This window comes from Vulpes lagopus, chromosome 1 (genome assembly GCF_018345385.1).
Source record: "Vulpes lagopus strain Blue_001 chromosome 1, ASM1834538v1, whole genome shotgun sequence".
Taxonomy (NCBI): Eukaryota; Metazoa; Chordata; class Mammalia; order Carnivora; family Canidae; genus Vulpes; species Vulpes lagopus.
The window spans coordinates 79,825,607-79,843,663 of record NC_054824.1 but is presented as its reverse complement, the minus strand read 5'-3'; the positions used below and the strand labels follow the sequence as shown (position 1 = coordinate 79,843,663).

General features: G+C 35.4%; 1 protein-coding gene across 3 annotated transcripts in view; it reads left to right on the top strand.

Annotated features, from left to right (window-relative positions):
* STXBP5L (syntaxin binding protein 5L) overlaps nt 1-16,877 on the top strand; it is a 380,025-nt gene extending 363,148 nt beyond the window's left edge. For all 3 annotated transcript variants that reach the window (XM_041771139.1, XM_041771064.1, XM_041770992.1), the window contains 5 exons: nt 5,465-5,825; nt 11,378-11,543; nt 13,819-13,930; nt 15,752-15,972; nt 16,487-16,877. In XM_041771139.1, coding sequence (XP_041627073.1) covers nt 5,465-5,825; nt 11,378-11,543; nt 13,819-13,930; nt 15,752-15,972; nt 16,487-16,528 — 902 coding nt within the window. In that variant the 3' untranslated portion in view covers nt 16,529-16,877. The remainder of the gene's footprint in view (nt 1-5,464; nt 5,826-11,377; nt 11,544-13,818; nt 13,931-15,751; nt 15,973-16,486) is intronic.
* Nucleotides 16,878-18,057: the final 1,180 nt, after the last annotated feature.

Here is an 18,057-nt window from a genome sequence, read left to right as displayed (position 1 = left end):
TTCATGATGAGAAAATATCTTTTATTACATTCCTAATTTTAAGGAACTATTCTTTTATACTGGTTGAGTTAGAGCCACATCAGTGAGGTAATAATTATTAAACATTAATTCAATCCACTATTTAACGCAATAAATTGTTATCCATATTGGACACATAATATTTGCTAGGCATTCCTAAGTTTAAAGGTGAAAATCTAAATCCTGTGTACCCAAGTTTACAACTATATATGGAAGACAATTTTTTAAATTTAAATTCAGTTAGCTAGCATAGAGTGCATACTTCGTTTATGATGTAGTGTTCAGTAATTCATCAGTTACATATAACACCCAGTGCTCATCATATCATGTCCTTCTTAATGCCCTTCACTCAATTACCCCATCCCCCCCATCCACCTTCCCTCCAGCAACTCTGTTTCCTATAGTTAAGAGTCTCTCATGGTTTTTCTCCTTGATGACTTTTCATTCAGTTTTTCCTCCCTGGAAGACAATTTTCTAAGAGATATTCTAACATATAAATATGGCTTTCTATGTCACAAACCTAGAAATAAACAGATCTGGAACTAATTTAAGAGATCTCTCAATACTATGGGAAAGTCCTTTACCATTCTTAACAAACAGACATAGACTAAAAATATGGCAAATTACAAAATATGTAGAGATTTAACTTAATAATATGGTATCTGGTTAGTAAATATTTACAAAGCTTTTCCTTATCTATTTAAAGCTTTGTAATGGGAACCTGTCTTCTCCAGTTTTCTGTCATTATTCTCCTGTTTTTTAAAGTCTTTAGTTAATATCAGTATCAGCTCACCAATTGTAACAAATGTACCACACTAATACAAAGTATTAATAATAAAGGACAAAGGGAGCCTATGGGAACTCTGTACTACCTTCTCAATTTTCTATAAACCTAAAACTGCTCTAAAAAAAGTATTTTTAAAAAAGAGCTATATAAAAGAGTAAACTATGAAGCTAGGTTCAGATGTGTTTTATTAATAACCTTGGAAAAGAGAGAAAGCATAATTGTAAGATCCTAAGAGAGTACTATGAACAATATTATGCATATAAATTGGACAACCCAAAAGAAATGGATAAATTCCTAGAAACATAAAACCTACTAAGACTGAACCATGAAGAAATAAAAATCTGAACAGATCTAGAAGGAGGAGATTGAATCAGCAATCAAAAACCTCTCAACAAAGAAAAGCCCACTTCTCTTTTTTAAGGAAACTTTTCATATTAATTTACTGTGGTTGTCTTGACAACAAATTCAATGATATGAAAATTTGAAGTGCACTAAGTCATTGAATTTTAGAGTGGAAAAGCACATTAAGATTATCCATTCCCAGTAGTTCTCCCTTTAGTCTGTATCAGAATCACTTAGAGGGTTTGTTACAACAGATTATTGGTCCCCACCCCCAGAATTTCCAATTCAGTAGGTCTGGAGTAGAGTTTGAGGATTTGCATTTTTAACAAGCTCCCAGGTGATGCTGATTCTACAAATGAACTTTACGCTGGGATGGAAAAAACTACAATCTGTTGGCTCCTGTGTAGGGAAAAACCTAGTGCTTCCTCCTGTGTTTGTCCTGTGTGTCTCTTTTACTTTCATACTACTTCCACACACAACACTTTCAAAACCAGATGTATAGAGATTTTTTTCCCCCATAGCAAGAAATTCTTCACAACACCAGCTGGGTGTCCCAATTTAACTTGATTCTGACACTATCTGGAGATAACTATCAGATCCCACAAGTTAAGGGCTCAGCTCCATAAAACTGCCCCCTCTCCTTCCTTTAGACACCAATAGCAAGTCTAGTTTGTTACCTGTGCTTCTGACCCATCGGCTACAAATCTGGGGTTCCCATAACCCCTCCTTGGGTTCAATTAATTTGCTAGAGTGGCTCACAGAACTCAGGAAAACTGTTTACTTACCATGTACCTGTTTGTTATAAAAGGATACAGATGAGCATCCAGATGGAAGACATGAGTAGAATAAGGTATGGAGAAAAGAACACAGAATTTCCAAGCCTTCTCTAGAAGCGTCACTCCCCCTGCGCCTATTCACCAACCCAGAAGCTCTCAAAACCCCTTCCTTTAAAATTTTATGGAGGCCTTATTATATAGGCATGATTGACTAAATCAGTGACCACTGGTGATTGAATTCCATCTCCAGCCTCCTCCCCTTCCTTCCCCAGAGGTGGGGAATGGAAAGGACTGAAAGTACCAACCCCCTAATAACAATGGACCACCTGGCAACCAGCCCCATCCTTAGGTGAGGACCCAAAGTCGCCTTATTAATATAATAAAAGACACCTGTATTGCCCCCTCATTTAGAAATTCCAAGAGTTTTAGGGACTCTATGTCAGAAACAGAATAAAGACCAAATATATGTTTATTTATAAATCACAGTATTACACATTCAACTTAATCACAATTCTGGTTAAATTTAATTCTACCTACTTTATTTCTATACCTGTGTAGCTGAATATGGCTAGAGAAAAATATATAACCACAATAAATAGTCTCATTTTGAAATAAATCAACTAGGCTCCTATGCTGCTGGGTAATTATATTTACTATTTTTCCCTAGTCCTCTCGCCCACACTCTTGAACAATTATATAGTTTATTCACTCTCCTCAAACCTTCAATACTTCCTCTGCTGTTTTCAATGTCAGCTAATGACCACGTGTCCTCTTTCACTAAGAAAATTGAAACACACAGATATCTACTACCAACCTGCTTATATCTTCATGGTCTCTATATTCTCTCCAGTTACTATGACTAACTGTGTAAGCTCTCAACTTGGCCAACCTCTCTACTGTACACTCAAGAAAGTCAATCCAGCAACTTTTCATCTGTTTCCTTTATATAATTATGTTATTATATCTATATTATTATACCTAATTATGTAATTATAATGATAATAGATACTGATCTTTCTGCTAGATCAGCAAACATGCTGTTCTTTCTCCCATTAAGAGAGAAACACTTAGAGTGCTTAATTAGCTCAGTTGGTAGAGTATGTGACTCTTGATCTCAGGGTTGGGAATTCAAGCCCTACGTTGGATGTAGAGGTTACTTAAAAAATAAAATATTTAATAAATAAAAGTGAAAAACTCTCTCTTTAATGTATCCTTCTATAATGCTCCATTTAATTTCTCTTTCTCTAATGCAAAACTCCTCGAAATGTGTTATATTCACTATTTCCAATTTTATTCTCCCATTCTCTCATCTCTATTCTAATCAAGCTTTCTCCCATATCAATCAGTCAAAATCTCTACCTATGTCACCACTGACTTCATGCTAGATCCAAAGGTCAGTTCTCGGACCACATCTTACTTGACATACCAGCACATATTACACAGTTTACTTCACTTGGATTCTAGAACAGTATATTCACCTACTTTTCTTCCTACCTTTCTAACCATTCCCTCTCAGTCCACTTTGCTGGTTCCTTCTCATTTCACTGGGCTTAAAACATCAGAATGCCCCCAAACTGATTCAAACCTTTTTTATTTTCTATTTATATTCAAGGACAAAATGAAATCAACCAGCCTCATGACTTTAAATGCCATTGATAATCTGATGGGTCATATATTTGTATTTATAGTCTGGAACCATCTTGAAATTTCTGACATAGCTATCTAGTTACTTAAAATCCACTTAGAGGGCAGCCCAGGTGGCTTGAGCAGTTTAGTGCTGCCTTCAGCCCAGGGCGTGATCCTGGAGACCCGGGATCGAGTTCCACATCGGGCTCCCTGCATGGATTCTGCTTCTCCCTCTGCCTGCCTCTCTCTCTCAATCATTAAAAAAAAAAAAATTAAGAAAAAAATCCACTTAGATGTCTAATAAGCATCTCAAACTTAACATGCCCCAAACTGAGTTCCTGGTATTCCTTTCTTTTTCCTTGTATTCTTTCCCATATCTGTTAATGGCAGTTCCATCCTTCCAGTTTCTCAGGTCACATACATTAGAATCATCCTGGAACACTATGTTTCTTTCACACTCTAAGTCCAGTTTATTAGCAAATTCTGTTGGTTTGACCTTTATATTATCCTCAGATTCTGATAATTTTTTACTACTTCCTTTGTTACCACCTGATTGGAGGAAACCTCTATCCATTTCTTGCCTTGATTTATTGTACTAACCTATTAACTGTTCTCCCTTTGTCCAATCTTGATGCCCTTTAGAATATGGCCAGCAGGAAGAGTGATCCTGTTAAGTGCAAATTGAACTACATCACTCTATTCTCAAAACCTTCCTCATACCAAGTAAAATTCTAATGCTTTTGTCTTTATTATTTTTTCCATCATGCAATAGCTGTTCTTTTATTCCTCAACTCTCAGACTGAAGGGGCTAAACTCTGCTCTCCTACCTTCTTCACTTACCTTTCTAAGACATTTATAGGCTTCTTAGTTTGGGAGTGGATTTTAAAATACAACTGGAATGTTAAATCATCTAAACATTTATTTTAAATTTGATACATTTTAAGTAATTTAAATAGTAGAGTACTTTCTAAGTGGAATGTATTTTTATTTATCATTCTTTCTTTTTCAAGTGTCTGCTATATGTATACTCTTGAGGCATATCAGCCTGGGTTAATCCCCTTACTCTCTCTACAAAATGTTAGAGGACAAAGGAAAGGAAAGGCTACTTGGGCATTACTTAGGGGAAAGTTTGGTAATGTCCAACGGTCAATCTATCTCAAGTTACCTCCTAAGCTTTGTAGTATCCTGTCCTCTGGGACTGGTAAAAATACCTATAGGTAATAATCGGGCATGAATATTCAAACTTGGAGAATCCAGGTGAGTAAAAACTTCTTTTCCATATAAAGATGCATAAGCCTGCTTAAGAGCCAAAGAATTTTTTAATAGAATCAAAACTGCTACTATGAACTCTATATGTTAAAATTTCATGAAATTTATTCTAGATGTTCAATTTCAGAAGAAGAAAAAACCATTTTCTAGTAAATGAGCCTAAGAAATAAGAAAATGGAATCAGATGGCATGATTTTTTTCAGTTGAACTTATTTCAATAAATGAAAATTGTAAATTTTCTAAAATGTGTTTTTTAAAAAGGGATGTTAAAGAGAGGAATATATGTATGGTAAAAGATTACTGGCTTAGAAATTAGGAAACATGAGTTCTAATCCAGGCTCAATCACTAACTTGCCATGTGACATGGCCCAAGTCTCATCATTTTTCTGGGTCTCCATTTTTTATTAATAAAATGAAAGGATTTGACAAGCTGATATCTTAGGCCCCTTTTAGACCTAACATTCTATGATGCCAAATTGTTGCAAGTGATGAACTCGCAAATCTACTGATTTATATAGATATATTACTGCAATATTATGATACTATAGATATAAACTATTATTATAAAACATTTATTGCCCATAAATGAATAACAACTGTTTTAGAAAGAATTTCACATGCCAGTGATATGAAATTGTTTTTATAGGTACATTCCTCTCACTGAAAGGAGCTGTGCTAGCATTCTCCTGTATGGACCGAAATGGCGGATTAATGCAACCGCCATATGAAGTTTGGAGGGATCCAAACAACATAGATGAAAATGAAAAATCTTGGAGAAGGAAACTGGTCATGAACTGCCCCTCTCCATCCCAAGAAATAGGAGATCATCAGTATACAATAATCTGCTCAGAAAAACAAGCCAAAGTCTTCTCACTGCCTTCTCAGACTTGTCTTTATGTTCATAACATCACCGAGACATCTTTTATACTGCAAGCAGATGTGGTGGTCATGTGTAACAGTGCCTGCTTGGCATGCTTTTGTGCCAATGGGCATATCATGATAATGAGGTACTTGCCTTCTTTATAAATTATCTGGTAATCACAACAGTGTGACCAAGGTACAATTCTGAAAAGTATATGTGTAATGTGCAATCAAGAAGCAACCTAAGATCATTGCTTCATTATGTTTTGTGAATGTTTTATTGTTTGCCGATTTGAGGAGACTATGTGGTTTATACCTTTTTTATTTTTTGCTTTTGCTAAAAATGCTTTACATTGTGAATGAAAAATATATTTTAATTGATTTCAAGGAATCTAAGGAACAAGTGATTTTTCTTGTCATTAACACATTAATTCACAAACATTTACTGAACATGTTACCCCCAGATTCTATGGTAGGCATAAAAAATAAAAATGAGTAAACTCTAAGGAAAAGAAATGAACTTACTTTTTCTATGTTTTATAGTCCACACAAGAACTTTACATACAGAGTTTAATTTGGTCCTTAAGGTTTCTGTAGGACACAGGAAAACCAAGTATTATTTGCATCCTCCATTTTACATATGTTAATAAATTAAAGCTCAAATTTGCCTGAGGTTGAAAGTCTAGGAAAGAGTAAGACTAGCACTGTAGCACTAGAACAGTATATTAAAAGAGTAAGACTAGCACTGTAGCACTAGAACAGTATATTAAAAGAGTAAGACTAGCACTGTAGCACTAGAACAGTATATTAAAAGTCATAACTACAATTGAAATATAACATTGTGTAAGTTTAAGATATAAAACATGATTATTTGATATAGGTATATATTGTGAAGTTACTACCACAATAATGGTAGTTAACATATCTATCACCTCACAGTTACCACTTTTGTGTGTGTGGTGAGAACTTTTAAGATCTACTCTTCTAGCAACTTCAAGGATACAAGACAATATGGTTAACTATAAGTCACCATGCTGTACATTAGAACCCCAGAATTTAATAATCTTGTAACTGGAGGTTCATGCCCTTTGACAACCTTATAATAAGGTATCAGGTGAGAGATTTCATTATACTGCTCGTAAATTAAAATTCATGAGACACGGGGATCCCTGGGTGGCGCAGCGGTTTGGTGCCTGCCTTTGGCCTAGGGCGCGATCCTGGAGACCCGGGATCGAATCCCACGTCGGGCTCCCGGTGCATGGAGCCTGCTTCTCCCTCTGCCTGTGTCTCTGCCTCTCTCTCTCTCTCTCTGTGACTATCACAAATAAATAAAAATTAAAAAAAAAAAAAAAAGCTTTAAAAAAAAAAATAAAAAATAAAATTCATGAGACACAAAATTAATTACCTAATGATTTTATGAGTTCAACAAACACTTAATAAACATAATCTATGTAGAAGTCACTGTCATTCATTTTAATACTTCACCCGGTTCCAAAAATCACTGTTACAGTTAAGCATTATACTAGTCCTGTTATAAAATTAGTAAAAATATAGTCGTGGTTCTTAAAAAGCTTACTATTAAATTAGGAGAGATAAGACAGATACACAAGTAATTATATATATTCCAATAGAGGAAATATAGGGTCGAATTTTCTAGACACAAACTAAGTCCTCAGAATTCAGTCATGACATAGTTGGTATATGTTATAAAAAAGGAGATGTTGGGAGGAAAGTAAACTGAAGAGGTGGATGGCATAAATTATTGAGGACCTTTGATGGCAGGCTAGTGAGTTTGATGATAATCAGTTAGTAGCTAACCTGCTCTATTTATCCATTAGGAAATACACGTGGAAGAAGAGCTTGAAATGGTTTTCTGAACTAAGTGTTAGCTATCTAGAAAGCAAAGTTGAAACAGATGTGAGGGATAATTGAGGGAAACTTGCTGAATGTAAAACTGATTGATTGTGAAAGATAGTAGAGGTCATTAAATCTGAAGATTAGAAGAGAATTTAAAGGTTAAAATAATTTAATGAATTTGGATAATAATGATGTCATTAGCAGATAGGAAAGTCATGGGAATTTGGAAAAGCTGATAATGAGAAGTTTGAGAATGAGTGCTTGAAATTTGAAGTGCTTTTAAGCCATTCCCAAAGAAGTTTGGCAAACAATTTAAGGTCTGGACTCCTAGAAAAATATGGAAGATCTCACTTTGAAAATTGTCTATGTAATAAATGCATTAGTGAAAGAGCATTGCATGAGATCATCAAAGAAGATAGTATAGAAAGGAGAAATAGTCTTATCTGGGAACAAAAACTTGAGGATATCTCTATATTTATGTAGAAAAAAAAAATCCAGCAGAAGATATTGAGAAGTCGTCAGAGAGATAGGAAAAGGACAAGAATAACTCATGAAAGGATAGAAGAAATCCAAATAAAAGATAGAAGACCACCAAGACAATGGTCAAGAGGTAGTCCGATATAGCAGAGAGGCCAAAGAATTTGAGTAGAAGAAAAAAACAATATGCCTGGCAACTAACAGGATATTACTGATCCTTGAGAAAGCAAATCTTGAGAGCATGGTGGAGGCAAAAACTAAATTTTCAATGGAGTAGAGGCAGTAGTATAGATCAGGAGTTGACAAACTATCATCCACAGACCATGTCTTTCCTGCCCTCCACCTAATCTAATACTGTGCAGGCTGAGAGCTAAGAATAGATTTTACATTTTAAGATGTTGAAAAAAATCAGAGAATATTTCATAATATGTGAAAATTATATGAAATTCAACTTTCAGTTTCCATAAATAAAGTTTTTTTGGAACACAGCTACACTCATTTGTTTACATAATGTCTAGCTGCTTTTGCATGGCAGGGCAGAGTGGATTAATTGTAACAGACGCTATGACCTACAAAGCCTATATAATATTTACTATCTGGTGCTTTAATAAAAGTTTGCCAAAGAAAAAAACAAAAACAAACAAACAAAAAAGTTTGCCAACCCCTGGTATAGAGATTATTCTTTCAGGAAATTTTGTGGTAAAGAAAGATGAAAGACAGGGAAGTAGTTCAGTAGCAAAACTAGATTTTCAAGAGTGTTTTTACTGTTATATTTATTTTCTTTAGTAGGGGAAACATGAGTAGATTTGTAAGCTAAGAAAAAGTTAGAGAAAGGTTTGAAAAAATAAAAACAATCATTTATTGTCTGCTCATTCTCATAAATATTTGTGGTTCTTTCTCTTCTTATCTGGTTTCTCTTTCTCAAATTGTTTTTTGGTATTTGTCATGAGAATCATTCCAGTCTTGTTTGAAAATGATGACTTGACTTCTAGAATGCCTTAGATTTGAGGGGAAAAAAAAATGTGTACCACACCTTAGCTCCCCTAAGCTCTCATTTAGTCACTCTAATTTTTTCTTTTAAATTAAAAGACATTAAACTGTTGTCACAATTGAGATTTTTAGCTTGATAGTGATTATTTACCGTTTTTGCAAATTTTTTGTATCTTGTTTTCTCAAATGATATTGGGTTATCTGAAAATTAAGTTCCATCTAAATAAATATGTGCTACCATCTGCATTTATGAGGTAAATTTCTTGAGAAATGAAGAATGATAGAATTTTTAAAAAGCAACAGGAGTTACAGCAATAGGAGAATTAAGATGCTATCTCTGATCTTCCTCTGTTCTTTGCAAAAGCTGCTTTAGATAATAATGGCTACTTTAATATTATGTCCTAGTGGAAAAATCTTCATGTGTTCCTGAGGATCTCAAAAATATTTGAAAGGAAGTTATTTTGGAATGATTCTAGTAATATTGGGTGAGGCTAGGAAATAATATGTGGCATGAAGAACTGAATCCTTCAAAGTGGCATTGCCAGTTGATCATTCTCCTGAACTAAGGATTTTCTGGATCTTTCCAGATCCTATCAGAAATTAATTATACTAAGTCGATTCTTCTCAAGAGCTAGGTTTCTGAGAGTTGGTAGGTAGCTAATGATTGCTTATCTGCTAATGTACCCAGATCTAGAAAATAGTAGAAAGAGATAGAAGAGGCTTATCTATAAATGAGTTCTCAAACTGGGTTGTGAAAGCCATTTTTAGTGAGAACCACTGTTATGTGACACTATTTCCTTATAAAGTGTCCCTCCACAGGGGGAAAACAAACAAACAAACAAACAAAAAGAGCTTTCAGCTTTAAGAACACTTGATTCCTAGTCATTAACAATTGAATAACTCTTCCTTTTCCTATCTAAAGTAATTACACCATTTTTGTTTTCTTGGCTTGCTTACTTTTATTATGCTACATAAACAATGTAGCTTATCAGAAAAGTCCATTGGAATACCTTTCCCCCACTACCACCCATTAATTTGTTTGTTTGTTTGTTTTCCACCCATTAATTTGACTGAATCTATCATGGAAGTCTGTTTAACTGGGTTTGTTTTGAAATCATATCCTAAAGACCTTAATTACGTGAAATGCTGTAACATATAAATCTTTGAAATCCAGTATGTAATTTACACTTACAGAACACCAGTTCATGCAAACCACATTTCAACCGCTCAATAACCATAAGTGGCTAATGGCTACCATATTGGACAGCATAGTGCTAGAACCTCATAGAAAACTTATTCAAATTGTGCAGATTTCAGGTCCCATTTTATATGAAAAAGTACTAGAGCTTATCTTGTCATTATAAACTTTTATAAGAGAAATAAGTATTCTTTTGTCAAGGTGCTGGTTTTATTATCTGGGATAATTTAAAATCATTATGCACATCAGAATCAGTTGAATGATTTCAAAGCTTGAGATTTAATGACAAGCCTATCTTCCTCCTTTTGGCATTAGAGGTGAGATTTAAAAGCAATGAGACAAAAAAAAAAAAAAAAAGCAATGAGACTTATTTTCCTCAGTAGTTTGCAAAACTAGCTCATGGCAGTATCCAAAGGGACATTCTGATGAATATTTAAGCAAAATCATGGGCTACATCATTAGGATAAGACTATAGCCATTTGGAAAGACACTTGAGATGAGTGGTATTCATTGGGCTAGCAAATCCTGATCTATTACCTATAACTTATTCTCATTCCCTTATAACCTTAACCATGTTTATTTATTAATCATACCTTCAGTGCAGGTGACATAAGTCGTAGGTAATTTTCACATCCTGTGTATAGAGAATGTTGGAGGAATGGGGAGCAAAGCCTAATCCATTGCCAGGCACAGTGAGCTGAATCCATTCTACATCTCCATCAGTGCATAACCTCCTCAGACTCGGGAGTTCTGCCTTAAAAGGAGACAGTAGACCCAAGTCTGCAGACACTTTCTAGCTGTGGTGTTTCTGCCATAACCAAACACTATAACCATATTGTAGGAACCTGGGAAATGCTGCAAAAAATATCCTGAAATTGCTCGCCACTGCATTTTATCCAATCTTCAAGGATATCTGCTAAGTATCTGTGTGGATTAAGATAAAGGACTGGGCCCATGATTTTTTGTGTATATATGATTTTATGTGAAAGTCTAGGGTTTTTTTGTTGTTGTTTTTGTTTTGTTTTGACCACTGAGACTTCAAGAGAATAAAAAGAAATAACCACAAAATAGTGGTATAAAAATAACTTTTCATGTAAGAATATGCTCACTTTACACAGAGAAATTAAAGCTTCTAACAACTTGAATATGAAATGTGGATTTGTTTTTTCCATTCAGCCTACCTAGTCTTCGCCCAATGTTGGATGTTAATTATTTGCCACTGACAGACATGAGGATAGCACGGACATTTTGTTTTACCAATGAAGGCCAGGCATTATATCTCGTCTCTCCTACTGAAATTCAACGGTTAACATACAGCCAAGAGATGTGTGATAATCTACAGGTAGGTCAGGCACATTTATGAATAAACATTGGACATGGTTGTAAAAAGAGAATGAGAGAGATATCTAAAAGCTAAAATATTCCTGGGCCATGCAATAAATATGCCTTCCCTAGGATATGTTTTGAATATATGTTCATCATTGTGACCCTGTCAAGTTTAGTGTGGTCTAGGTATACACAGAAAAAAATAAGAAGGAAAAAGGGGAAGTAAGAAGGAGAATGTGCAGCTCATACATATTAATGGTTGATTTTTTAATTTTTGTTTGTTCATTTTATTCTTTGGTTTTTTACCTGTGGAGAAGCTGCTGTAAGATTATAAACTCTCTCAAAAAAAAAAAAAAGAAAGAAAGAAAGAAAGAAAAGATTATAAATTCTCTTCGTCCAAGATGTGGAATATGCACGTATACACAAGAATTTTGTAAACAATTCAGGGAGCTCATGAGCCATACAAAAGAAATACATATCCTGTGGGTTTGAATTGGGCATTTATCTTTTACCATGGTAGTCAGCAGAGCCTTGAAACAGAATCAATATAAAAGCATTTGAGAGATTTAATTGGTTCAACACCCTTATTTTACAAAAAAGAAAACTAAAACCCACTCGCTTTAATACAAAGGTTGAGAGCATAAGGTCTGAACTGTTTCAGTTGTATTTTGCCCATCTGTATAACTTTGGGCATTTTATTTAACCCACCTGTACGCTCTGTCTTGGAGCACTGGTGTGAGAATTAAGTGAGAACATTGAGCACGGTGCCTGGAACATAGTATATCTTAAAAATAAATAATAATGTTCTTACCATTATTCAACGAATACTTACTGAATTGTTACCATATACCTTGTACTTGGCTAGGCTATAAGAATACAGTGATAAGACCAGATTCTAGTCCCTACCCACTAGTATTGGAGGGAGCTAAGTAAACAGACAAGCACAGCACTCTGTGGAGGAGAACACCTATGTGTGGCTGTGTCAGCACTGGGGAGACATTGAAGAGAGGCCCCTGGGTTGACAATAGCAGGTAGAGTAGAAGAAAAGGGTCGTAAGGGGTGAGTAGGAATTGTCCATAGGAAGGGATGGCTGGGAATGGAAAAGAAAATGATATTCCTGGCAAAACCCTGGGGGTTCAAGAACCTGCCAATAAAGTGCAGTTAGTGAAAAGAGGGGAGGGATAGTGCTGGAGAATTATTCCAGAGCAAATCTTAGAATACCTTGTAAGTGCCTAAGGAATCTGGCATTTATTCCAAGGGCAACAGGAAATTATTAAAAAGGTTTAGCAAATTTGTATATGAAAACTAATATTCTGGTTGCATATGGTTTTGAGGAATGAAGGAGAACAATTAGGAGTCTTTTTTTTTTTTTAAACAATTAAGGCCAAAAATAACAGTGGCTTAAAATAAGGCAGCCAGCAGTGAGAATGGAGAAAATTTAGCAGATTCTGTAACTATAAAGTGTAGTCAGTTGGATTGGAGGGTTATTAGCTGTAGCAATGTGGGGAAAGGAAGGAAATTGGAATGGGCACTGCCATTTCCAAAGAGGAGGAAGAGGATGGAGAAAGTCAGGTTGCAGGTTCATAGACAAACTGATATTAGGTCACAGATCTCCTGACTTGGTTGAAGTTCCTTCCTCTACACTAGTGGTTCTCAAATTTTGGTCTGCTTCTGAAAGACCTAGAGAGCACATAACAAGTATAGGTAACCAGAACACATCTATGTAGATTCTGATTCAGTATGTGTGGAATGAAGCCTAAGCAACTGTATTTCTAACAAGGTATTTTTCAGTCATTCTAAAGCACATCAAATATTTAAAAACAATTGTATCTCACTATGCGGTAGCTGCTTATTTTGACTCCTTTGTCTTGAGCTATTTCCTAGCTTTGTACATCATATAAACATAAATCCAAATGTCCTTCACATACTACCAAAGGCTTCCTTCTTTATAGGGTAGTCTGTGCTTGGTTCAGGAAAGGGTTAGGACAGGAAAGAGGCTATGGAATTGAAAAAGGATCCTAAATCCAGAGTCATGTGGAAATTAATCCTAAGGTAAGTATATTAGTTTCTCATGTTTTCTAACTGTAAAGGGGAGAATAGGGTAGAAAAATGAAAATTTTCTGACGTCAGTTAAGGAGAAGGAAAGGAAAGGAGGTGGAGAAAAATATGCCAGAAAGAAAACTGGGAACAAAGCAAAAATTTTTCATTATGTGCTTTAATATGCTACAGTGTTATCTTTTTTCTATCACTTTAATTTTACTCTAATGCTTTTCTGTTTGAATTTGATACAGGACATGCTAGGAGATTTGTTTATTCCCATAGAGACACCAGAAGCTCAAAACAGAGGCTTTCTCAAGGGACTGTTTGGCGGAAGTGGACAAACATTTGACAGAGAAGAGCTCTGTGAGTAAACTGATTATGAAACTATACCACAAAATAGAAAACGTTTCTGTGCGTGTGTGTAACTTAATGTAATATGTGGTCTCAAATTCTAGATTAGACTTTTTTACTTCTATACCATGGAAATTATTTTTTTTACTAAACATAAATAAAATTGGTTACTTTATATTAGGAAATAGCTTAACAAGAACAGTACATGTGATTCATACAAATAATACATCATTTGCAAGTAGATCATACCTGCAAGGCAGGGTGAGGATATTCAATTACTATATTCTGGGAAAAAAAATGTTTATTAATCTGCTTGCCTTTAACCACTACTGGGAAACAGATTCTTTATTCAGAACACAAGGTTTATCAATGCTACAGAATAAATTACTTTAAAATTCTTCCAGTGAAACTCTGATGAGTAATCAGAAAGGAGTAGAAAGATACGAGGGAACATTTTCAGAATGAAGAATGTATTTCCCAGAATATCTCAGCCCTATTTGGTCTTGCAGATCAAAACTCCTTTTCTCTTGAACTTTTAACCAAGCAAAAGATCTAGGTGCCTCTATATGATGGAATATTACTCAGCCATAAACACAAATGAGGTTTGATATATGCTACAGCAGGGATGAAACTTGAAGACTTCACACTATGTCAAAGAAAGAAGACAAAAAGGGCCACATATTGTAGGATCCCATTTATATGAAATGTCCAGGAGAGGTAGATCCATAAACAGAAAAGAAATTTGTGGTTGCTAAGCCCTGGGGCAAGGAGGGGTGGGGGAGTGACTGCCAATGGGCAGAGTTTCTTTTTGGAGTAATGAAAATGTGTTAAGATACAACAGTGGTGATAGGTGCACAACTCTGTCAGCACACTAAAACCCCACTGAATTGTACATGCTATGTATATAAAGTGTGAATTATATCTCAAAAAGGCTCATTTTAAAAAAATACATTTTGATTCCATTCCTAGCATTATCTTTAAGAATGCTCACTAAATTTCTACCAAGATAGCTGTCTCAATAAAAACATCCCCCAAGAGACAGAACATGGAAGACTCCTAACTCTGGGAAACGAACTAGGGGTGGTGGAAGGGGAGGAGGGCGGGGGGTGGGGGTGGCTGGGTGGTGGGCACTGAGGGGGGCACTTGACGGGGTGAGCAATGGGTGTTATCCTGTATGTTGGCAAATTAATAAAATAAAAAATAAATTTATTATTTAAAAAATCCCCCAAAATTCATTAAAATTAAACTGAACTTTGTAAATGCTAGGGAATTTTTATTTTTATTCCTTTATAAAGTAACATAATTTCAACACATATATACTAACACCCCCCATGCATATATCCTGTCCTGTAGAATTCACTGCCCGTACACACACATCTTAAAACAGTAACAACTGGGGCCTTCCAAAGGGTGACAGCAAGATGAAGAGAGATGGTAAGAATGAAGACTCAGGCAGAAATTTAAACAGATGAACAGGCCTAATATTGGAATAGACCCTAATTTGGGTTAAATACGAGATGACATATCCTGTGAACATCCCAATTCAACAAAGTCAAGAAATGCAATGATGCCATGTTGCACGGAACCCACACACATACACATGAAGACATGCAATAACGATATGGTCACCTCACAGTCTCAGACTCTTTCATAGACATTTTTCATAGGTAAAAGCTAACATCTCCAAATACATACCTAGGATAGGACCAAATGTCTCTCTCTTGATGAGAACCATGACAATAGATTTATGGTTAGAACTTTGGTGATAAACTTGTTCATAATTATTTGAGTTACTGACAATGTGTCTTGAATTGCTATGGCTTGAATCCCTAGTTGGGGAAGCTTCAGCGGGAAGAGCCTCTCGCAGCCTTGCACAGCACATTCCCGGACCAGGTGGTATAGGAGGGATGAAAGGTGCTGCCGGAGGGGTGATGGGAGAGCTGACTCGCGCTCGGATCGCACTTGATGAGAGAGGACAGAGGCTAGGAGAGCTGGAGGAGAAAACTGCAGGCATGATGACCAGTGCGGAAGCATTTTCCAAACATGCACATGAGGTAAACTGCTTAATCTAGGCATCTTCATACAGTAATTACTTTAAACACTGGGGTTCTGCACGAGAAAGCCCATAGATACCACCGTAAGTAATCCTGTGTGAGAGCGCCAAGGTAACCTGGATCTCATTATAAGTATTATAATTCCCCCAGTATTGGGGAGAAAAATGTTTTTAAATACTATGTTCATACTCCTTTACTGTAGGAGATAATTGAAAAGAAAATTATTCATTGGTTCTGATACATTGGGTCTATATTATGCATCTGTTACTAAAAAGGTGCTTAGGGACACTAGAAGCTGTAATCCACATACTACTTTTTGCTTTAATCATCAAAAATCAGCTGAGTCTTTACAGCTTATTTAAAAAAAAATCTTTTCATATGCCCTTTATTTCAAAAACAAGTTTTATAAATTTTGAGGTTTAATTAGATATGCATGATTAGCTCAATATGAGCTTTGATTAGTACTTTTAAAGATTTTTAAAAACATTTTATCATGACTATTTTTTCTTTGCAGTTAATGTTGAAATATAAGGATAAGAAATGGTACCAATTCTAAACTTCTAAAGAAGCTGTGACTGCTTTGAGAAACCATTATTCAGGGAAACCAAATTTATTCCCAGCATCACTATTCAACTTGCTAGAAGCCAGTTTCTTCTACAAAATGTTCCATTACAGTCCATCTGAAGTTATCATAAGGGAAATTTATTAGAGACACTCCACTACCCAAAGGCTGGAACACTGGTTAAAATCCCGACATGGCTGAATTTGCCTTTTTCCAACGTGGAATGGAGCTATCATCTTGGCATGTCATTTGCTAAGGATTTACATTTAGGAACTACGGGGAGTCCTGATTTGAAAAAATCCTGTACAAACAAAAGCATTAATGCACTTAATGAAAAAAAAAACTTTGCATGATAAATTAACATCTTAAGAGGAAAAGAAAAAAAGCATGTTGTGACAGAAGAAAAAAAGATTTATGGCAAACTATTTTTATAAATTGGGCCACACCTGACAATTTAAAAAATCTGCATTAGAAGATATCAGTGTATTTCAAGTACATTTGCCACACCCAACTGAAAAAGAAAACAAAACTAGAGTTTTCTTCTCATCTATAACTTTCATTATCCTAGGACATTATTGAATTCGTATGGCAAGAGTCTGATTAATGTGTGTCACTCCATAATCTTTTACATCATCACAATTATATCGTCATAATCAAGTATTGCCAGGATAGAAAGGCGTTCCTAACACAGTTATTTCCATTTCTGTCACCTTCAGAATAAGTGGCTGTTTTTAATCATAAACTGCAGGATTGGGTCACCTCAAAGCATTTTTTCAGCCTGGCTTGTGCTCTGCAGGGGAGTTGACAATAAGTTTGGGGAAACTAGACTACAGGAACAGTGCAGTTAGCTTTGAGAACTGAGTTCACACACTCTGGTTTCTGTTTCTAAAGTGATCTATTTTTAATGCTTCATTTGTATCCTTGTCTGCCAACTACACAGTATATTACTGTTCCAGCCCAGTGGCGTCTTCAACCAAGGTGCTCCTGCAGCCTGACACTCACAGACCAAACTGGCCATTCTCTTGAGTATGATTCGGTAAAACCTCAGTTAATGTTTTGGGAAAGGGATTCTGATTTATTACATTTCCCATTAACAAGGGCTTTTATTAATAAATACATTTGGTTCAACACTTATTATGGAAAATCTTTATAAAACGTGCTGGTATTTTTGCTATCTTGGCCTTAGTCACCATTATGGACCACAGAAATACAGAGAGAGTTTAGTGACACAAAATCAATAATTTTGTCACTCATTAGTCTAAATGATACAAACCACAAATTATGTCAGTAGATACTGAACACGTATTCCTTATTAAAAACTCTTTTAAAAATGAAATATGGAATATCCTTGACATGATAAAAGTTATCTATCACATAACAGTGAACTACTAGAGGCAAAAAAGATAAATAAAAACACCTGCTATCACTATTTAGCATGATCCTGGAAGCCAGAAGTCATAGAAAATGAAAATGTGCAGGTTCTAGGACTCATCCTGTAAATGTCGTTCATTCAAAAAGAATCT